The sequence below is a fragment of the Hemiscyllium ocellatum genome, chromosome 39, assembly GCF_020745735.1.
Source record: "Hemiscyllium ocellatum isolate sHemOce1 chromosome 39, sHemOce1.pat.X.cur, whole genome shotgun sequence".
Taxonomy (NCBI): domain Eukaryota; kingdom Metazoa; phylum Chordata; class Chondrichthyes; order Orectolobiformes; family Hemiscylliidae; genus Hemiscyllium; species Hemiscyllium ocellatum.
In genome coordinates, this window is record NC_083439.1 from 974674 (window position 1) to 998645 (window position 23972).

General features: G+C 42.4%; 2 protein-coding genes across 10 annotated transcripts in view; one reads left to right on the plus strand and one right to left on the minus strand.

The window, feature by feature from the left end:
* Positions 1 to 20051, minus strand: part of usp8 (ubiquitin specific peptidase 8) — a 67121-nt gene extending 47070 nt beyond the window's left edge. Inside the window, exons 1-2 of one of the 4 annotated variants that reach the window (XM_060853160.1) lie at positions 19721 to 20051; positions 956 to 1152 (exon numbers count right to left, since the gene is read on the minus strand). In XM_060853160.1, the coding sequence (XP_060709143.1) occupies positions 956 to 1059 (104 nt within the window). In that variant the 5' untranslated portion in view covers positions 1060 to 1152; positions 19721 to 20051. Of the gene's footprint in view, positions 1 to 955; positions 1153 to 2538; positions 3001 to 19663 lie in introns of those variants that run through there. The other 3 variants (XM_060853158.1, XM_060853159.1, XM_060853157.1) reach the window with 3 other exon arrangements.
* gabpb1 (GA binding protein transcription factor subunit beta 1) overlaps positions 19716 to 23972 on the plus strand; it is a 94662-nt gene continuing 90405 nt past the window's right edge. For 4 of the 6 annotated variants that reach the window (XM_060853162.1, XM_060853161.1, XM_060853167.1 and 1 more), the window contains exon 1: positions 19717 to 19838. The gene's annotated coding sequence lies outside the window, so the exon portion shown is untranslated. Of the gene's footprint in view, positions 19839 to 23972 lie in introns of all 6 variants that reach the window. The other 2 variants (XM_060853164.1, XM_060853165.1) reach the window with 2 other exon arrangements.

A 23972-nucleotide genomic window follows, 5' to 3' on the forward strand; every position in this document is an offset into this window, starting at 1 on the left:
GTTTGTGGGGATTTGAGTATTTGTTGACTAGAATTCCAGTAAAATGCAATGGCAGAGTATGGTGTCAATAATTGCCAAAACAAAATCCCAGCTTGAAAGGTAATGGAGTTGAAGCTGATCAATTAAGTTTACAGAAAAATGGGAAGGACCTCAACAATTTTGAACTGTTAAATATAATAGGACTAGATGCTTCAGGACATTGGATCTACATTACTGTATTCTGAAATTATGGTTCAATACAACATATATAAGTTGGCAATAATATAAATCTTCATCCTGAACCAATTATCTATTGCTACGCTTCAGCCTCTTATAATTTGTTCCAAGTATTTATTTCTTTCAATGTTTTCTTTCTTGATACTCTCCTGATATTCCATTATTCAAACTTCACTGTCTCCACCATAGGTCATGTTTTAGACAGCTAGCCTTCAGCACTTGTTAATCTGCACTTTTAGCACATAGCACAAAGTGCGAAAGAGATGCTCCTATACAACACAAGGAACAGCAGTGCAAACAGATTGCAGGAATTTATCTGTATTAAGTTATACTTTTTGGGGTTAGCCCCACTTCACATTGCACTATGCTCTAGTCACCCAACTGAGGCAATCTGCACAAACCAAAGCCTCTTGTGAATCAATTTAGATTGTGTTATGAACTTCCAGATTTCATGATACTTTCATGCAAAATGTGATTTAATTCTAACAAAATACTTGTGCATCAAACTCATCACTGAATCGTACGATTAGGAAGGAGCAATCCAACAAAACATACCTACACTGGCCTCTTAAAGAGCTTTGCAATTAGTCTCAATGGACTTCCTTTCCCACAACCCTGCAAATGTTCTACTTCCAATTATTTAAGTCAATTCCATTTTGCAAGTTTATTGAATCAAGCTTCATCACATAGTTAAGAGTTAAAAACAAACAAACATTGAAGCAGATTCATATTTCCTCACGTTTTGGTGCTTTTCGTTTCAAGCTTCACTTCTGCTTTCTTGTTAAGGTCAGCCAAGCATGTAGAGAGATACAACTCCTTTAGATCACTAGATACTGCAGGCATTTTGAAGAAATTCTGGCTTTCAATTAGTTCAGGAGAAAAATATTCTTTCTTCAATATATTTTATTTTTAACAGCAAAGGTACACATACACGGTCTGCAGGAAAATAAACAGAAGAAAATCACACCATTTGAATCCATCAGGATACAACAGATCTGACAATGCAGAAAAAAGAACTGAGTTTGGGGGAAAATTATTTCCTGACAATCATTCACATACATAGCTAGGGCCAAATACAGACAAAACCTTCACATTCTAGAATTTCTCAAATCATAAGAATAATGCGGCCAGCATACCAAATTCATACTATAGCCTGAAATTTAGACAGATTCCACTCACGAAGTAGAGCCAACTGCACCTTTACCCACTAGTAGGGGAGTAGTGCTCAGTGATCACCCAATAGTAGAAACATTTTGCTAAATGAAACAAATCCGAACAGTTAATAGGAATCAAGATGCAGCATTAAACATCCCCCAACTCCAGAATATCTATTATTTCATTTTAAAGAAAAATGAAATGTTGTCTCGTATCCTTGACTCTAGACTTAAGCAGCAACACTGATAATGCAATGGTATGGGAAACATGCTATATCAATGGGACACTGGGGTGAGATGGGAATGAAGAGGGTACAGAGAAATCTTACATCTGAACCACACAATGCACTCCATGGTGTTTCTCTATTCACACAAAATAAGTGGAGCTTCAGCAGCTTGTGCTTAGTGATCCACAAAATCTCATCTTCACTCTATGTGAGGAATTACCAGTTTCTAGTTGACAGTTTAAGAAATTTGGTGAAAATGAGGCAGCTATGGTATACAGGAAAGACAGTAATTCAGTCAAGCCAATGATTTAATATTACATCCAATTGCTTGCCCTAACTGCCCAATTTTAACTGCAATTTACATACAACACTATGAGGATGTGGCCAGAGATTTGATCTCCAAGGACAGTCTGAAAAGACTAGGGCTATATTCCCTGGAGCGTCAGAGGCTGAAGGGTGATCTTATAAAAGTTTATAAAATCATGAGGGCAAGGATTAGATAAATAGGCAAGATCTTTTCCCCAGGGTGGGAGTTTCTCCAGAACTAGGGGGCATAGGTTAGGGTGAGGGGGCAACTTTTTCACAAAGAGGGTGGTGTATGTCTGGAATGAGCTGCCAGAGGAAGAGGTGGAGGCTGGTACAACAAGATTTAAAAGGCATCTGGATGGATGTGTGAACACTCAAATATTGGACTAGACTAAATTAGTCTATCTGGTTGGCATGGACGAGTTGGATCAAAGGGTCTGTTTCTATGCTGTACAGCTCTATGACTCTATAAACAGACACGGAGCAAATATATCTTGGAAACAGCTTCCCAATTGAGAGTTACTCAACCGGACAGTTAAACAAGTAAAAAGCACAAGACACTAGAGAAACTCAGTAGTTCTGGCAACATCTGTGGAGAGAGAAAGCAAGAGTTAACGTTTTGAATTCGATATTACTGTTCTTCAAAATGATGGATCTGTCCAGAGATGTTATCAGACCAGAGCTTCTCCGGTACTTTCGGCGTTTGTTTCAAATTTCCAACATCCACAACGTTTTACTTTCAATTACAACAACTATTTCTTGGTTCGAAATCGCGGATTCGCAGAAACACTTGAAAGCCCAAATCAGCGGCTCCGGATACCGCATCTACAAACGCCATCCAGCCTTGAGCCCCCAGCAGTCGCACCAACCCAGTACCGGGGATGAAGTCCAAATGGGCCGTGGGGTCGAGGCCAGGCCCCGCCACAGCCAGTCGGCCCAGGTCAGGCCTGAGACACAGCTCGCTACAATAAAGACACACCCGGACCGGGATAGGGGGCTCGAATAGACCCTGGCAGTGACAAGGCCCCGGTTGATGGTAGCTGCCTTCACCGGAGATTGGGTGAAAAGGTCAGCAGCCAACTCCCGTGCAACCCACATCAACATCACATGACATTATCAAGCGCGCCTGCGCCTCCGCCATTTTAGTGAAGATCAACGTCACTGCACATACATCTTGGTGCAGGTTGAACATCAGTGTGCTCGCATACCGACCATTTTGGTGCAGGAAAATATCAGCGCGCACGCGCAGCAAGCCGCTCTGTACTGCCAGGAGTATAATTAGCTATAACAGTATGGGCTGAAAAGGTGTTGCTGGAAAAGCGCAGCAGGTCAGGCAGCATCCAAGGAGCAGGAAATTCGACGTTTCGGGCATAAGCCCTTCTTCAGGAATCTGAAGAAGGGCTCATGCCAGAAACATCGACTCTCCTGCTCCTTGGATGCTGCCGGACCTGCTGCGCTTTTCCAGCAACACATTTTCAGCTCTGATCTCCAGCATCTGCAGTCCTCACTTTCTCCTATAACAGTATGGGAACAGCCCACGTCATTTTACTTTCCCTAATGACGACTTAACATCTCCCATCCTCACTGGCAGCCAGTTTCAAATCGTTCTTACCACATAAAAAGAATGCTCGTCACATTTTCCCCGTTCCTGACTCTTAATACATGTTCACAAACACTTGCACATCAAGCTCACAGAAAGTTAGTTATCTATCTCAACTTCATCATAATTTTGAACATCTCTATCACTTGTCCCCTTAATCTAACTCTGCCTCGACAGCCCCTCTGTAATAACGAATTCCAGACTGACTGCCCTTTGAGAGAAGAAATTCCTCCTTATCTCTGCCTTCACATTTATTCTGAGATTATACCTTCTGATCCTAGATTCTTCCATAAGGGGAAAACAACTTTTCTGCAGCACCTTGTCAAGTCCCTGAAGAATTTTATAGGTTTCAACAGAGATCCATCGTACTCATGATGTGGTCTCATCAGTGTCATAGAGATGTACAGCGTGGAAACAGACCTTTCAGTCCATCCCGTCTATGCTGACCAGATATCACAACCCAATCTAGTCCCACCTGCCAGCACCCGGCCCATATCCCTCCAAACCCTTCCTATTCATATACCCATCCAAATGCCTCTTAAATATTGCAATTGTACCAGCCTCCACCACATCCTCTGGCAGCTCATTCCATACACGTACCACCCTCTGCATGAAAACGTTGACCCTTAGGTCTCTTTTATATCTTTCCCCTCTCACCCTAAACCTATGCCCTCTAGTTCTGGACTCCCCGACCCCAGGGGAGAGACTTTGTCTATTTATCCTATCCATGCCCCTCATAATTTCGTAAACCTCTATAAGGTCACCCCTCAGCTCAAATATAGATGCTTGACTTGAATTTCCCTCGCAATAAGTGATAACATTCTATTATTTTACCTAATTACTCGTTATACTTGCGCACCTGCCTTTCCCATGTTTCTATAGCAGGAACAGAGTATTAGTTGAATGATCAGATATGATGTAATAAAGCTGCTCTTTTAACAAATTTATGTTGTCCTTCGTAGTTTTTTTTCCAGAAAGGCCGTAAACAACACACACTCCGAAAAGTCTGGGGTTGAAGTGTTTCAGAGCAAATTAGATAATAGTTAATGGTTACTGCCTCAGGCGGAGGGCTTTCAAGTTAAAAAAAATGTTTTACAATAAAGGGGAGTGGCCAGTTCTCTCAGCTCAGCTTTCTCCAGTTTGGTTTGGTTTTTAGCATTAGTGTTTTGAAGCTGCTGGACCCAAAGAAGTAGGTCGCGGCTGGTACTCTCTTTCTGACATCTATCCTATAAGATCCTGTGTTTCATTTTACCTTTTGTGCCAAGGGCTGTTTATGGGGATTGTTGCTTGTAGTTGGAACAGCGTCAATAAGTTGGGATCACCTGTTGGGTTTTTGGAGAGGTTACGTTATTCTGTCTTCTGTTGTTTGTGCTGCATTCGGTAATCTTGTAAATAAATTGTTTTGTTTGAAACTAAGTGGTTTGACCAGCGGCATTTCTCCTGAAATATCCACTTTACACCGGCTTAAAAACAACTAGCAAAGTTAGGGTTTGGGCTACCTTCTTGAAATGTTTTGAGGGGTCTGGCCTGGGCCATAACAGATTGGGGGCTCTTTGCAGGTTTTTGTTTACATTAGATTAGATTCTCTACAGTGTGGAAACAGGCCCTTCGGCCCTTTGGCCACACCGCCCCTCCAAAGAGCAACCCACCCAGACCCATTTCCCTACATTCACCCCTGACTAATGCACCCAACACTATGGACAATTTAGCCTGGCCAATTTACCTGACCTGCACATCTTTGGACTGTGGGAGGAAACCGGAGCACCCAGAGGATGTTCTATAGTTTTAAATTGGGATTAAGATTGTTGGACTTGAAGACAGTGAATAGTAGGTGTTGGTGTCTTTTGTTCTAGGTGTTGAATTTGTTTAGTTTAAACAGTGCAACAGCTCTTTCAGTCACAGAGTTTTCTGGGGGAGGATGAAGTGACTTAGGGCATTTTGCAAAATGTGATTAAGGCCAAGCTGTAGGAATTAGCAGACAAGCAGGAGTTGGAGCTGCCTCCTTCTGTGAGGTTGGGAGATATAATTACAGCAATAGCTCAGCACTTAAATTTACTGGAAAGCCCATCAGAATCTTTAGAAATGGCTAAAATTCAATTGAAAATTAGGCAGCTTGAGTTAGAGTTGAAAGACAAGGCAAGGGCAACAGAAATGAAACAGTTTGAATTACAATTAAAAACAAAAGGAAAAAGAGATAGAGATGGGGAGAGGGAGAGGGAGAATGAAAAGAGAGGAAGGAAAGGAAGAAAGAAAGAGAATTTCAGAAATTGGCACTTAGACAGAAAAGTCAGCTTAAAAGGATGGAGATGAAGGTTGAAGGTAAGCTTAGGTGAGGAAGAGAGTGAGGATGAGCAAATCCATGGTAGCCAAAGGCCTGGTGAGAAACTGTTAAAATATATTCAAGCATTGTCTAGATTTGATGAGAAGGATATGGAAGCCTTTTTCATCTCATTTAAAAAGTGTGGTGGCCAGGGACCATGTGGGTTTTGTTGATCCAAACAAAATCTATAGGTAGATCTAGTGAGGTATTTGCATTATTATCAGAAGAGGTATCTTGGACATTTGAGGAGGTGAAGAAAGCCATCTTAAGTGCATATCAGCTTGTGCCAGAAGCCTAGAGACAACATTTCAGGAATCTAAGGAGGACCCTGGTCAAACCTACATTGAGTTTGAAAGGATCAAACAAAGTAATTTTGATAGGTGGATAAGGGCATTAAAAATAGAGTAAACCTATGATGCTCTTAGAGAGACAATTATTTTGGAGTTCAAAAATTCACTTCCTGAAGTAGTGAGAACTCATGTGGAAGAGCAGAGTTAAAACGGCAAGATTAGCAGCTGAAATGGCTGATGATTACGAGTTGGTTCATAAAGCAAAGTTTGGCTTCCAGAATAAAATTCAATTGTGAGGGATAGAAATTGGGGAAAAAAAGAGAAAGCCTCAACTGGAAATGGAAAGGTAGATCTCAGTGAAGATCATAAGGCTAACTTAGCACAGGGTAAAAAGGAAATCCTTGAAAGGGGATAGAAGTTAAGCAGCTCTGGTGTTTACATTACAATAAAATAGGCTAAATGAAATCATGTGGGTTAGGGTGGGTTAGGAAAAACACTGGGAAGCCAGATGTAGGAAAACAGGATAAGCCAATCAATTCTGTTGAAGTAGTAACAGAAAGCACAGTGGAGGCTAGAAAGCTGTACCAGAATGTACAAACTGGTCGGAAGTTGGTTAAGGAGGAAGTGTCAGATCTTCCTAAACCATATACATGAGAATGTAAAGTTAATTCACATAGGCCAGGAGCAGCAGGTAGAGGTTACAATATTAGGAGACTCAGGATCCTCTCAATCTGTGATGCTGAAAGCTGAGGAGATATGTACCTCTGAAGGACTATTGCCAGAAAACGTACTGGTAATGGGAATTCACACAGTGAGACAAGAAGCACTCAATTATGAAAAGTTAGGTTACAGTGTCCAGAGAAAAGTAGGAGTACTGAACAAACTCTCAGCTCCAGAAATACAATTTGTCCTTGCTAATGATATAGCTGCCTACTGTGTTTGAAAAGCCAGTGGAAACTCAGGCAACTGAACTATTGCAGGACACATAGCCTGGGATTTTCCTGACTGTGTGGTAATGAGTTCACAACGTCACCACCTGATACAGGAGAGACCAAAAAGAGTACAGGTAAGAAAGTTGAAGTAGAATTAGCAGAGATTCTGTTTGATCAGATAGTTGAGACAAGCCAGGAGCAGATACCAGACACAGCAGACATTTTTACCTCAAGTACATTAACTGAGTTACAGCAGAAAGAAGAAAACAATTCTATCAAAAGGCATACTCTGATTCTTTTTCTGTGTGTATCCCTGAAAGCTATTATATTAAAATGCAAAAGGCCAAGAACTAGTTAGAATAAAAAAATTAGTAACTTTATTTCTTAAAGTATAACAAAGAATAATTAACTAACAATTGACAACTCCTTCTTCTAACCTATCTTTTACCTTCCCTTCTATATCATGAGGGGCATGGATAGGATAAATAGACAAAGTCTTTTCCCTGGGGTGGGGAAGTGCAGAACTAGGGGGCATAAGTTTAGAGTGAGAGAGGAAAGATATAAAAGAGACCTAAGGGGCAACTTTTTCATGCAGAGGGTGGTACGTGTATGGAATGAGCTGCCAAATGGAGTGGTGGAGGCATCTGGGTAGGTATATGAATAGGGGCATTTCTGGGGTTTGTTGCAACTATTTAGAACAGTATCATTAAGTTGGGATGATTTGTTTGCTTTCAGAGAAGTTAAGTTATTCGGTATTCTGTTTTCAATGGTTGTGTTTCATTCAGCAATCTTGTAAATAAATTCTGTTTTGTTTAAAACTAAGTGGTTTGATCAGTAGCATTTCTCCTAGAATATCCACTTTACACCGGCTTAAAACCCATCTAGAAAGGAATATGATGATTAGAGATAGTCAACACGGTTTTGCGAAGGGTAGGTTGTGCCTCACAAACCTTACTGAGTTCTTCGAAAAGGTGACCAAACTGGTGGATGAGGGTAAAGCTGTTGATGTGCTGTACATGCATTTCAGTAAGGCATTTGATAAGGTTCCCTATGATAGGTTATTGCACAAAATACAGAGGCATGGGAATGAGAGTGATTTAGCAGTTTTGATCAGAAATTGACTAGCTGAAAGACAGAGGGTGATGGTTGATGGGAAATGTTCATCCTGGAGTTCAATTACTAGTGGTGTATCACAGGGATCTGTTTTGGGTCCACTGCTGTTTGTCATTTTTATAAAAGACCTGGATGAGGGCGTAGAAGGAAGGGTTAGTAAATTTGCAGATGATACTAAGGTCAGTAGATTTGTGGACAGTGCTGAAGGAAGTTGCAGGTTACAGTGGAGCTGGGCTGAGAGGTGGCAAGTAGAGTTTAATGAGGAAAAGTGTGAGGTGATTCACTTCAGAAGAAGTAACAGGAATGCAGAGTACTGGACTAATGGTAAAATTCTTGGCAGTGTAGATGAGTAGCGAGATCTCTGTGTACTTGTACATAGATCCCTGAAAGTTGCCATCCAGGTTGGCAGTGTTGTTAAAAAGGCATACAGTGTGTTACCTTTTATTGGTAAAGGAATTGAGTTTTGGAGCCACAACGTCATGTTGAAGCTTTACAAAACACTGGTGCAGCCCCACTTGGAGTATTGCATACAGTTCTGGTCACTGCATTATAGGATGGATGTGGAAGCTTTGGAAAGGGTTCAGAGGAGACTTACTAGGATGTTGTCTGGTATGGAGGGAAGGTATTATGAGGAAAGGCTGAGGGAACAAAGGCTGTTTTTGTTACAGAGAAGAAGGTTGAGAAGTGACTTAACTGAGACAAAAGATAATCAGAGGTTTAGATAGGGTGAACAGGGAGAGCCTTTTTCCTCAGATGATGGCTAGCACGAGGAGACATAGCTTTAAATTGAGGGTGTGATAGATATAGGACAGATGTCAGAGGTAGTTTCTTTACTCAGACTAGTATGGGCATGGAACATCCTGCCTGAAACAGTAATACACTCACCAACTTTAAGGGCAATCAAATAGTCATTGGATAAACATCTGGATGAAAATGGAATAGCGTAAGATACACAGGCTTCAGATTGTTGCACTGACCTGCAGAACCATCGGGGGCCAAAAAGTCTGTACTGCGCTGTAATGTTCTACGTTAAAACAACTGGCAAAAGTAGGGTCGAGGCTACCTTCTTGAAATGTTTTGGAGGGGTCTGACCTGGTCCATAACAGTGATCACATTGAATGATGGAGCACGTTTGAAGGGCCTACTCTTGTTCCTATTTTGTTTTCCAATTAATGCACTAAAACACCCAAATCCCTCTGCATTTCACAGCTTTGAAATTTCTCACCATTTAGATGATACCCATTTTGTGTTGTTCATAATTTTCCACATTATAATCCATTTGCCCACACACTTAACCCATTTGTAGCCTCTTTATGTTTTCTTCAGAACTTACCTTTGTGTCTATCATTCAGTCATCAACAAATTTGGCAGGCATACCTTCGATTCCTTCATTCAAATAATTCATATGAATTATAAAGAGTTGAGGCCCCAGTACCAACCCTATGGGACACCATTTGTGACATCTTGCTAGTCTGAAAACAATCGATTTATTCCTCATCTATGCCCCCTGTTAGCCAGTCAAATCATTTTTCTTTGTCATTATGTTGTACTCTACTCTGAACTTTTACTTTCCACAATTATCTTTGATTGATGTGACACTTGAATGAAATTCAACATGTTAATGAGTTTTGCGAAGCTTTGTAGCTCAGGTTGAAGTTCTGGATGTAGGTTTGCTTGCTGAGTTGGAAGGTTAGTTTTAAAACTTTTGTCATCATACTAGTTAACATCTTCAGTGAACCTCCAAATGAAGCACTGGTAGTGTAGCCCCCACTTTCAATTTTTATATTTGGGTTTCCTTGGGTTGGTGATGTCATCTCCTGTGGTGACATCATCTTCTGTGGTCATCACCATAGGAAATGACATCACCGACCTAAGAAAACCCAAACATAAAAATCGAAAGCAGGCTACACCACTAGTGCTTCTTTCAGAGGCTCAATGAAGATTTTACCCAGGATGGTGACAACACTTCTGAGAACGAACCTTCCAGTTCAGCCAGCAAACCTACATCCTCAACATGTTCATGTTGTCCATTACTAAAATAGAGAAATTTATAATTAATATATCCATATAGAAGGACAAAATCTTATCTTTAAGTCATGGTTCACTTATCTCTGGCCTGTAAACTTTTTTCCACTTGAAAATTACATAAGAATGATTTTCAAGTATTGTCTGTACGAAAAACTGACATTTCTGATCAGTTACTCATTAAACCACTTCATTTTGTTTTTCCAAGCTGAATAAAAAAAAATCACAAGGCTAAATCTTATTTTTGGATGATATGAATTATATTGAATTCTTCACAGAGATTCTCGTCACAAGGCCCAGTTGAGGTTTCTTCCCAAATGCACTTCTTTCCTCTTGCGCTACCTTTAAAAACACATTGAGGACAAGCCTTGGACAAAACCTGCCAATCTACAGCAGAACGTCAGCATTGCTGACTCAGCCAGCATTTATCATTCATTCCTATTTGCTCTTAAGTAGGTGGTGATGAGCTGCTACCCTGATGCCTACAGCCCATTTGCTGTAGGTAGGTCCACAGTGCTGCCAGGGAGGGAGTTTGATGATTCTGACCCAGTAACAGTGAAGGAATAGCAATATATTTGAGTAGTAGTGGATTGGAGACAAACGTGCAAGTAATGGTGTTCCCATATACCTGCTGCCCTTGTCCTCTAGGTTATTTGTCTTGGATTTGGAAGGTGCTGTCTAAGGAACCTGCACAGTCCCTGACATTTGTCTGCTTATGACAAAATTGGCAGTCAGCTTCACAGGAAGAAGAGTCCTGCTGGAGATGGTGATACAAATACAGGACATCCTCTTCACCCAGGTACAGCAGTAGAGGCCATGGCACCAAGCCTTGCCAGTCTGGTCAAAATCAAAAGGCAGATGACACCAGGTTATAGTCCAACAGGTTTACTGGAGTGCCGGAGGCTGAGGGGTGACCGTAGAGGTTTACCAAATCATGAGGTGCATGGATGGGGTTAACAGACAAGATTTTCTCCGGGGTTGGGGTATCCAAAACAAGGGGCAACCATTTCATGCAGAGAGTATAGCCTGTATGGAATGAACTGCCAGAGGACGTGGTGAAGGTTAGTACAATTACAACGTTTAAAAGGCATCTGGATGGGTCTCTGAATAAGAAGGGTTTAGACTGATATGGGCCAAATGCTGACAAATGGGACTAGATTTCTTTAGGATATTAATCGGCATGGATGAGTTGGGCCGAAGAGTCTGTTTCTGTGCTGTATATCTGAGTCCAACCTCCCCAAAAGCACTAACTGTTCATTCTCTACATACTTAATCAGTCAGCATATCCCCCCACCTGCGCTGAAGTTAATAGCAATGCCACTGACTTTCATCTCCCTTAAAGTCTTCCTTTCATTTCAGGTGTAAGAAGTTCACAATAGGGCAGAGTCAGAATGAGTGGTGGGTTACCAGGCATTTGGGTCCTCACCCCTAATATGAAGAACCGACTCTGATGGCCTTGAACCACTGATTGATTGACAGTGTCCAAACCTCTGGACTTGTATTAGTGGTCAACCTTAAGATAGTGGTCCATGTTGATGCCAATATCTGTGGATGTAGGGTACATGTGGATGATGCCAATGGACAGTGTCGTGAGATATTGCTTCCCTGTATCCAACATGTTGGTCCTTTCTGGAATTGCCAAATACCCATCCTGATTGCCATGATGAGATTCCACAACTTAGCTAGTTTGGCATGTTGTTTCATAAAATAGCAAGATCATATTAATATGGCGAGTTGAGTGGTAAATATTTAACAAGCTATAATGACCCTTAATTGACAATTCCCTGATGCCTAGTGAGAAATGCACCAAATTTATCAAAATCATAAAAAAGGAACATTCGAAGCCCCAACATTAAGGACAGGCTTCACCGGACTTCTCATCCAATTCTGTCACAAATCTCACCAAAGCCCTCATCATATGCAGCCAGATAAGAGACGATCCATGGTTTCTTTGGCTGATATTGTCCAGTATAAATTGCTAAATAGCCACGGTCGTTGACTATGGTGACATATTTTAATCTCATGTATCAAATGTATTGGAAAATGCCTGTAAAATATTTAGTACAACAAAACATATTTCATAACTGCATCTTTGGATATTTACCACTACTTATAATCTAGGAAGCAAAACACACACAAATGGCAGTTTAATTCTTTATTTTTCAGATATAGGCATCACTGGCAAGTCCAATATTCGTTGCTCATCCAACTTGCTCCAATTTTCAACATAACATTGCAACAAATAATAATCATTTGTATTTACATGCCAGCTTGAACAGTTAAAATCCCCAAAGTGACTTAAAAAAAAAGCACAGGAAAGGCCATTCAGTCTTTGGCATTTGAAAAATAGCTATTGAACATAATCCGCTTTCCAGCTCTTGGCCCATACCTTGTGCATTACAGCATGTAAAGTGCTTACCCGAGTCGGTTTTAAAATACAATGACAGTTTCTCCCTCTCCCACCATTTCAGGCATTGTTTCAAACATCTCTCCTGTGTGTGTTTTTATGCGTTCATGCTATGAATCCTTTCACAAACTCAAAGATGTTTACAGCACAGTAAAAGGCCATTCATCCCATTGTACCTGCAAAGATCTGGCTATAATAATCCAATTTTCCAGCTCTTGGTATTCGACCTCTGGGTGAAAATATATCTCAACTCTCTCTTAGTCTTCTATCTCTTACCTTAAATCTATGCTTCCTTGTTATTGACTCCTATACTAATGGAAAAGTGCCTTCCCATCACCTTATCTATGCTCCTCAAATATTATACACCTCTATCAGGTCTCCACCTAACTTTCACAGCTCCAAGGAAATGAAGCCAGCCTATCCAATCTTTCCTCATCTCACAAACCTTCCAGCCTAGATAGTAAATCTCCTTTGCAACCTCTCCACTGCAATTACATTCTTCCTATAACATGGTGACTAGAGTAGCACACAATACTCCAGTTGTTTCCTAACCAGTATTTGAGATAGTTCCAGTATAATCTTGCTGTTGTATTCTATACATCTATCAATGAAGCAAAGTATCCCAAATTCCTCTTAAATCATCTTTCAGTAAGGTGGTGATGGAGTAGGGCTTCCAAGCGCAGTGCTTGTCAACACCATCCAATTTTATTTTATTTTCTCTCGTCTCTCATTTTTTCCTTCTTCGAGATGTACAGCAACCTGTCCATCCCGTCCATGCTGACCAGATATCCCAACCCAATCTAGTCCCACCTGCCAGCACCCGGCCCATATCCCTCCAAACCCTTCCTATTCATATACCCATCCAAATGCATCTTAAATGTTGCAATTGTACCAGCCTCCACCACATCCTCTGGCAGCTCATTCTATACACGTACCACCCGCTGCATGAAAACGTTACCTCTGAGGTCTCTTTTATACCTTTCCTCTCTCACCCTAAACCTATACCCTCTAGTTCTGGACTCCCCGAACCCAGGGAAAAGACTTTGTCTATTTTTCCTATCCATGCCCCTCAATTTTGCAGACCTCTCTAAGGTCACCCCTCAGCCTCCGACGCTCCAGGGAAAACAGCCCCAACCTATTCAGCCTCTCCCTGTAGCTCATTTTATTTTAATTTCCCTGTTGGTTAAAGAGCTCAGTTGCAGCAAGTGGGCCCAGCAGCATGGACTTGTGGTAGCAGTGGTGAATTTGAGTGCCCAGCAACTTCTGCATCGTCAAGGCAGTCCTAGCACTGACTCATGCCTGGTGTGCAGAAGCAAATTTGGGTTCCTGGTACCATCTGCTTCCACAACAGATTCATGAAGGATTCATGAACAACAGTACTCTAATGTGGCCTAATCCAAGGTCTTATAAAGCTGCAACATAACATCCTGATTCTTGTACTCAGTTCCCTGACTAATAAGGCAAGTATGTCAAACGCCTTCTTTACCACCCTATCCACTTCTGTGGCCACTTTCAGGGGGCAACTCCATTTGCCTAATCTAATCTAATCTAATCTAATCAACTTTCATGTTGTCTGCAAACTTCTTGATCATACCATCACAATCAGCAAGGCCCTAGCATTGACCCTTGTAGAACCCCATTGGAAACAGATTTCTCATAGCAAAAACATCCCTTTACAAATACTCTCTGCTTCCTGCCTCTCAGCCAGTTTTGGATTCAACATCTGCAAATGTGTTGCTGGTCAAAGCACAGCAGGTTAGGCAGCATTTCAGGAATAGAGAATTCGACGTTTCGAGCATAAGCCCTTCATCAGGAATAAGAGAGAGAGAGCCAAGCAGGCTGAGATAAAAGGTAGGGAGGAGGGACTAGGGGGAGGGGCGATGGAGGTGGGATAGGTGGAAGGAGGTCAAGGTGAGGGTGATAGGCCGGAGTGGGGTGGGGGCGGAGAGGTCAGGAAGAGGATTGCAGGTTAGGAGGGCGGTGCTGAGTTGAGGGAACCGACTGAGACAAGGTGGGGGGAGGGGAAATGAGGAAGCTGGAGAAATCTGAATTCATACCTTGTGGTTGGAGGGTTCCCAGGCGGAAGATGAGGCGCTCCTCCTCCAGCCGTCGTGTAGTTGTGTTCTGCCGGTGGAGGAGTCCAAGGACCTGCATGTCCTCGGTGGAGTGGGAGGGGGAGTTAAAGTGTTGAGCCACGGGGTGATTGGGTTGGTTGGTTCGGGCGGCCCAGAGGTGTTCTCTGAAGCGTTCCACAAGTAAGCGGCCTGTCTCACCAATATAGAGGAGGCCACATCGGGTGCAGCGGATGCAATAGATGATGTGTGTGGAGGTACAGGTGAACTTGTGGCGGATATGGAAGGATCCCTTGGGGCCTTGGAGGGAAGTGAGTGTGGAGGTGTGGGCGCAAGTTTTACATTTCCTGCGGTTGCAGGGGAAGGTGCCGGGGGTGGAGGTTGGGTTGGTGGGGGGTGTGGATCTGACAAGGGAGTCACGAAGGGAGTGGTCCTTGCGGAACGCTGATAGGGGAGGGGAGGGAAATATATCCTTGGTGGTGGGGTCCGTTTGGAGGTGGCGGAAATGGCGGCGGATAATACGTTGTATGCGCAGGTTGGTGGGGTGGTAGGTGAGAACCAGTGGGGTTCTGTCTTGGTGGCGGTTGGAGGAGCGGGGCTCAAGGGCGGAGGAGCGGGAAGTGGAGGAGATGCGGTGGAGGGCATCGTCGATCACGTCTGGGGGGAATCTGCGGTCCTTGAAGAAGGAGGCCATCTGGGTTGTGCGGTGTTGGAATTCAACATGCCAATTTGCCTTGGATGCATGGCTAGTCTGCCATAACAAATCTTATTTAAAACCTTACTGAAGTCCATGTGGACCACATCAAATACATTACGCTCAACAATACTTGGTTATAAAATCAAAAAATTTCAATCAAATTTGTCAAACACTACTTCCCTGAACAAATCCAAAATGCTCCCCTGGTATGCCTTCCACTTATCCAGACTCATTTCCAAATATTAGGTTTAGAACAGTCACCTCCCTTGTTGGGTTATACACTGGCTAAAAATGTTTGCCTAGACACAATCTAAAAATTTTATTCTCCCCTTACCTGGTACACTAATACTATCCCAGTTCATATCCAGGTAATATCCCCTGCATTTACTGCCTTTTCTGTTATACTGATTTACTCTTCTTTCCCCCCCCACCCCCCAATCTTGGTGGCAGTTCTCTGACTTATGTTAAATCAGACTGCATACTGAGTGTAATAGTATTTGCTATGTCCTGGAGATAGAGGATTGGCTGGTGGACAGGAAATAGGGTCAATTCCAGCTTGGTAAGCTGGTAACAGTGGGGGTGCCAGAAAGAGAACTATGAAAGCCATAGCTATTTACAATCATCATCAATGATTTGATAAGGGACCAAGTGTAATGTCTCCAAGTTCACCTTAATGCCTGAAGAGCATTAAGGCGGATAAGTCCCCAGGGCCTGTTGGTATCTACTCCAGGTTATTGAGAGAGACAAGATAGATGATTGCTGGGCCTTCACCAAGATCTCATTAGCCACTGGAGAGGTCCAAGAGGACTGGCAATTAATTAGCATTGTTCCTCTATTCGAGAAAGAAAATAGAAATAATCCAGGAAACTACAGACCGGTGATTTTCACATCAGTGGTTGGGAAGTTATTGGGACAGAATTTACGTGCATTTGGAAAAGCAAGACCTGATCAGGGACAGTCAGTCTGACTTTGTGCAGGGCAGGTCATGATTTACTAACTTGACTGAATTTTGAGGAGGTGACGAAGGTGATTGGCAAAGGTAGAGCAGTGGATGTTGTCTGCATAGATTTTACTAAGGCTTTTGACAAGGTCCCTCAAGGTAGGATCATCCAGAAGACTAAGGTGCCTTGGCTGTCTGGATTCAGAAGTAGCTTGCCCATAGAAAGCAGAGAGTAGTGGTAGAAGGTTTTCAGATTGGAGGGCTGTGACCAGTGGTGTTCTGCAGGGATCTATACTGGGACCTGTTGTTTGTGATATGTATAAATGACTTGAATGAAAATGTAGATGGGTGGGTTAGTAAGTTCACAGATGATATAAAGATCGTTGTCAAAGGATACAGAGGGATATAGATCAGTTACAGATATGGCTGGAAAAAAGGCAAATGGAGTTGCCCCCTGAAAGTGGCCACAGAAGTGGATAGGGTGGTAAAGAAGGCGTTTGACATACTTGCCTTTATTGGTCAGGGAACTGAGTACAAGAATCAGGATGTCATGTTGCAGCTTTATAAGACCTTGGATTAGGCCACATTAGAGTACTCTGTTCAATTCTGGTTGGCACATTACAGGAAGAATGTGGAAGCTTTGCACAAGGTGCTGAAGAGGTTTACCAGACTTAGATATTATGAACTACAAGGAGAGGATAGAAAAACTCGGGTTGCTGGAGCAACAGAGGCTGAGGTGAAGACTTGACAGAAGTCAATAAAATTATGAGAAGCATAAACAGGGTTAATGGTCAGAATCTTTTTCCCAAAGTTGAAATGCCTAAGACTAAGGGGCATGCATTTAAGGTGAGAGAGGGAATATTCAAAGGAGATGTGAGGGGCCTTTTTATATAAAAAAACACAGGAAGTGGTAAGAGTGTGGAACGTGTTGCCAGGGGTGGTAGTGGAGCCAGACGTAATAGGATCATTTAAGAGATTTTTAGGTAAGCAAGGAATATGCAAGGAAATGGAGGGATACGGACCAAGAACAGGCAGGAAAGAATTAGTTTAATTTGGCATCATATTTGGCACAACATCGTGGGCTGAAGGGCGCTTTCCTGTACTGTACAGTTCTACATTCACTGATAAGACCCCGTTGAGTGAGAAAGAAAGCTGTGGGAATGGCCAAAAAAGCTGCAAACAGATATGGACAGGTTGACCGAGTGGGCAGCAATTGGCCGATGGAATATAACATGGAGAAATACTTCTGTCTCTCCTTAACAATTTTTTTGGGGGATAGGGTGGGTTATAGCAGACATTCAATGGTGTAGTTACCACTTTTGTGTAATTTCATTACCTATTGGGTGATTCTTCCAACACACCATACTTCCTCAATGCTATAATTAATTACTGAATTCTTCAATATTTCAACACCCTGGTTCTCCTCTATCCACATCTCTTCTTATCCCCACCCTCAGCTTACAATTCTTATTCCTCAGGCTCTTTGCATTAACAATCTTCCCAAGAAATGGATCAAAAACCTTATCATTCATCTATCTAGCCACACATTCAGCTGTTCAGCCCTTCTATTCTTATACTCACTAATGAGTGGCACCAGGAATGATCTGAGGTCACTATCTCGAAGTCCTGTTTTTCAATTTTCTCTATTTACCTCCCTAAAATCACCTTTACAGGACCTAATTTCTCTTTCGTCTCATGTCATTGGTCCCAGATAGACCATGATCTCCACCTTTTCACAATTCATGGATATCCTCAACTCTAGCACCCATTAGGCAAAATACCACCCTGGAATCAAGTCTGCAGCTGCAGAAGCACCTGCCTAATCCCCTTACCACTATTGTTGTTCTATGTTTCCCTCTTCTTCTCTCCACTCCATTCTATTGACAAGAACTGGAGTAGAATTAGCCACATCAATACTGCAGCTACACAAGTGGGTCAGAGGCTAGGAATCTTTCAGCATATTTGAAACATATTAACGTATTTACATATTGGGTTGTCTTAACATGATGAAAGGAACAGACTTTTTTTCCTTTTTCTGTAGATGGCAAACATTTAGTGTCCATCTTTAACCCAAATGACTGGGTTGCCACCCTCAAAATCAGATTATAAAAAGATTAAGTTCAGGTTTTGACAATGCTACACAAATAAATGTCACAGCCATCCTATTAATGATTGAAAGCATAAGGTGAAACCAATGTCTTGGCTGCAACTTCAACACCAGGAGGCTGGAGGGTGTTGGAAATGCTGCCACAACTTGGGCAGCCATTTTCACAACATACCTTCAAAATGTGGAATCATACAACTGAGACTGTGACATCAAGATACTACAATGACTTAGGCACACCTACTTGTAAAAGGCGCACAATATTATTTAAATACAATGACACACAAATGGTGATTCCCCTATTCAAAGAGGCTTACAATGCTGCATATATGTTGTTATCCATACAGAGGTGTAATGAGAAAACATTGATGGATTTTTTTTCCCTCAATCCACTGTTGTTCTTTAGTAACAGTCACACAATATTCTTACATTGAACATTTCAGGATTTTGATTGAATAACGTTATGACACACTGCAAGTTAGCATCCCTGCCACATATATGTGATGATTCAGACAGTCTGCTTCCACATGTGTAACGACGTGGGCATCAATGCCCCGTTCTATCTCTGCAATCTCATCAACTCATCAAGATCTATGCGGTCATTTAATTTGAACTTCTTAGGCACTCCCAATTACTATCAGTTGACCGCTGGTGTCTTTGGAATTCACAACCTAAACCACTTTGCTTCTCTTCCTTTTGGATGATCCGAGGGTATTGGTCACTAGCAGGAAGAGAGTCAGGTTCATTTTCAAGTTATGGAACTAGTGGGCATCCACATGATCATGAGTAGAACTTAAAATATTCACATACTTATCTTAATGTATGAAAGGACAAAATGTACTTTAATCAAAATTTGCTTCTTAAACAAACACAGAAAAGGAAGCAAATTGTGAGGAGGACAGACAATCTATAGAGAGATTACGGATAGATTAAATGATTTGGCAAGAAATGGCAGATTCCCACTTCAATAAGTAGAATAGAATAGCAAGATAAAATGTGTTCTCTTGAGGTTTGTGGATGTTCATGAATCTTTGGAATTCCCAACCCCAGAACTGGAATAGACAATTCAGAATTATGGGGTCAGGTGGGGAAATGGAGCTAAGGTCAGGATGAGGTTAGCCATACTGTCAACGAATATTGCAACAGAACTTACTTTTGCCTTCTGCTATTACCCCTTATATTGCAGCTGGCTGAGGTGCTTCGGGACAGGTTGCAATCACATTAACGGCGCTGTATAAATGAAAGTTATTAACTCCTTACCCAAGATGGCGGCCAGCAGCCTGAGCGCACAACCAGGTCACGTGCACACACACTCACCCTCCGCCGTCCGCCTTTCGCTCGCTCCTGAGACTGGGCCCAGAGCCTCGCCGAGCCTGGCCCGGCCCAGCCCAGCCTGAGGGACCCTAACGGCGGCCTCCCTGAGCCGCTTACCGAGGTAGGTGCGAAACGCGATCGCCGCATTGACTGAGTTATGGAGAAGTAGGCTCCAGGGCTCGGGCCCCGCGCCCTCTCTCTCTCTCTTTGGCCGGGCTGGGCCGGTGTGGAGTCGAGCTCGCTGCCTGAGAGAGGCCGGACTCTCGGTGTAGCGCAGGGCCAGCAGACGGTTGAAGCTTTTCCAGGTCACGCTCAGGCGGTGGCCTACCGGATGTGGAAGTTGATCTTTCTCTCGGCGCCTGAAAGGATAATAGACTTCCCCCGGAAAGGCCCCGGGCCGCCCGCCCGCTCTCCCGCCACCGGCTTCCTGTGGCTCCAAGGGAAGCGGCTGCTGTTTCTTGGTGTCCGGCAAATAGCGGTCCATGTGGCTCTATGGTTGTTTGTGGCCTCCCGGAAAGTAGCATCGCCCATTGCCTCCCTCACCATTGGGCTGGGAGTTAATGAGGAAGGGCATAGAAAGAGTCCAGTATTTCAACAGGGCTCCCATGTCATAAAGATCTAAGGCACAGAAAAAGGCCCTCTGGCCCAACACTTCCAATCCCGTTTTCCAGCACTTACTCTAACGCCTTAGCATCGCAATTGTATATCTACATACATCTATATCCTTACAGCCAGTGATTTCTAAATTCTAATTAAACACTGAAGGAACTGCGGATGCTGTAAACTAGAGACGAAAATAGAAAGTGCTTGGAAAACCTCAGCAGGTCTGGCAGCATTTATGATGATAAATCAGAGTTAACGTTTCGCAGATGCTGCCAGACATGCTTGACCTCTTCCAGCAATTTCTATTTTTGCCTGAGTTCCAAATTCTGTAGTGCTCTGAAAAGTTTTTCCTGCACATCACGTCTAAACCTTCCACCTCTAATTTCAAATCTATGCCCCATAGTCCACCAAGGGGAAATATTTCTTCCTACCTATGCCCTTCATTATATCAAACATTGCAGTTGTGCTCCCTCTGTCTCTTGTGCTCTAAAGGAAAAAACCCACTCTACAGTCTCACTTCATAACTGAAACTCCAGGCGAGAGTGAGGACTGCAGATGCTGGAGATTTGGTGCTGGAAAAGGAATCCTGATGAAGGGCTCCTGCTGGAAACCTCAATTTTCCTGCTCCTCTGTTGCTGCCTGACCTGCTGTACTTTTCTCTAATCTTGACTCTAATTTTGCCTAGTTGATTTTAACCTTACTGTGAATCTTCTTGCAAGGATGCTTCCTCTCTCTACAAAGATCTCAGTGAGTCTCTCACTGCAACCCCCAGGTCAGCTCCTCAAAACAAACTCCAGCCAAGGCAGCATCGTGGTAAATCTCTGCACTTAGTCCTATGTTATCACTTTCTTTCTATAATGTAGATTGCAGAACTGTATTCAATTCTCTGATCTGTGGCCTAATCAACTTTACATATAGTCTCCGCATAATCTCCCTGCTTTGAAGTTCCATACCACAGCTAATAAGTCAGTCCCATGTATGTTAATCTATGTGTCTTGAAACCTTAAAGACTGGTGTAAGTGTACATCAAAGTCCCTCTGATCTTCTGTGCTTCCCAGGGTCCTACTGTTTATTTGTTCCCTTATTTGTTTGTCCTGCCCAAGTGCATCACTTCACATTTATCCAGATTGAATTCCATTTGCCACTGATCAGCCCATCTGACGAGCCTGTATATATCCTCCTGTTACCTGAGACTATTGTCCTCACTATTTATCATCCCAAAAATTTGGTTTATTGTAAACTTGCTGATTAAACTGCAAAAAGCGAGGGTGCCAACACACCGGTGTGGAACCTCACTGGCATAAACTTCATGTGAGGCAAAATACCCCTCAACTCTCTCCCTCTGATTTTGCCACTTCTGGATCCCATTTCCAAACTTTCCTTGGATTCCCATGGGCTGTTCCCTTACTATTGGTCTCCTATGTTGGACCTTATGAAAAGCGTTGCTGAAGATCAAATAGACTAGATCAAAATCACTGCCGTCATCTCCATTCCTGGTCTTTGAAAAATTCTCTCAAATCAGACATAACCCTCCAACCCCTTGACAAAACCATGCCAGATTGTCTTGATTAACCCCTGCCTTTCCAAATATAGATTGATTTTGCTTCTCAGAATTGCTTCCAATAGTTTTCCCACCACTGAGTTTATACTGACTGGCCTATAGTTTCTTTGTTTAACCCTTGCTCTCTTGAATAATAGTACCACATTTGATTTGATTGTTGTCACATATATTGAGATACACTGAAAAATGTTGTTTTGTGTGCTAATCAGACAAATCTAACTTTACATCAGTCCATCAGGGTAATAGAAAAGAATGCAGAAATAGTGTTGCAGCTACATAAAAAGATCAACTCTAATCAATGAGGTGTTCTTCATAAGTGTGATAACAGTGGGGAAGAAGCTGTCCTTAAACCTGTTAGTGTTTTCAAACATTTGCATCTTCTGCCCAATGTAACAGAGTATAACTGCAGTGGGAGATGTTTTTGATTATGTTGGCTACTTTCCTAAGGCAGCAGGAAGTATAGACTGAGTCAATGGGAAGAAGGCTGGTTTTAGTGATTGGCTTACCTGCTTTCACAACATTCTAGTTTTGTGCAGTCTTGGGCAGAGTGGTTGCTGTACTAAGATGTGATGCACCTAGATAGATGCACCATAGAGAGCAGCTTATTAAAAATTGATGAGTCATATAGCCATGTCAAACTTCCATAACCTTCTGAGGAAATAAAGGTGTTGGTGTACCTTCTTGACTGTAGCATCGATGTGGATGAAACAGGATAGATTGGCGATATATGCTCCGATAACTTGAAGCTCTTGACCACCTCCACCTTAGCACCATTGATACAGACATGGGCAAGTCCTCCACTCTGCTTCCTGAAGTTGATAACCAGCTGCTTTTTCATTTTTGCTGACATTGAGGGAAAGATTGCTATCTTTATCACTGTTGTCACTAAGCTCTCTTACCTGGACTCTCATCATTTTTTGAGATCCAACCCATTAGGGCGGTGTCATCAGCAAATCTGTAAATGGAGTTAGAGCTGAATTCAGCCATGTAATCATGAGTCTATAAGGAGTATAGTGAGGGGCTGAGTATGCTGGAGCAGGGGCACTGTGGAGGATGTGCTTTTGCCTATCCTTAGTGATTGCAGTTTGCAGGTCAGGAAGTTGAGGATCCAGTTGTAGAGGGGGGAGCAGAGTCCTAGGTCTGAGTTTGGAGATGGGTTTTGTTGGAATTATGATGTTAAAGGCAGAGCTAAAGTCAATAAATAGTCTGTTATGGACCAGGCCAGACCCCCTCAAAATATTTTAAGATGGTAGCCTAGACCGTAACATTTTCTTATTTTAAAGGTATACGTGTAGTGGATATCCCAGGTGTGATGCAGCTGGTCATAACACTGAGCTTTAAGCAAAATAGAACTTATTTAAATACTGCAGTTGAAACACAAACAAAATAAAATAGAATTTAGAACAACTTAACTGTTGGAAAACTTAACTAACCTGTCATGACAACTTAACTAAGGAACTGTTCCAATCCTGTAATATCCCATAAACATACCCTTTGGCAAAAAAGGTGAATTCAAATGCAGGTTCTTACAGGCAAGAGGGAACAACTTCCAAAAAGATTTCAGGAAGAAAAGTCAGTCAAGAATCATCTGCTCAAGCTTGGAACCTTTCTGTGGACACCAGCATCTTGCGACTGCTACAGCTAAAACAAACTAGAAAAAACCTGAACTGGAAGAACTGGCCGCTCCTCTGCCATTGTGAAACTAGGCACTTCGTCACCTCTGCCTTTATGATCTCTCTCTTGATTTTAAAAAAAACCAAAGACAAAATAATCTTGTTAAGATAATAGCATTGTCACATGTCTGACATAGATCTCATTGTTTTCTAAATGTTCCAAGGATGAGTATAGGGCCAGGGAAATAAACTGATAAAGGAGCAGTGCTCCAAAAGCTTATACTTCCAATTAAATCTGTGGATTATAACCTGGTGTTCTGTGATTTTTAACTTTGACTTTTCTTTGGCACTGGAATGATAGTGGTCTGTTTTGGCTTTTCTTAAGTGTTCCTGCTATTTCCTTCCTTGCCTCACTCAAAATCCTGGGATATGTTTCATCCAGCCCTGGGGAGTTATCTATTTTTAAGCCTGCCAGACC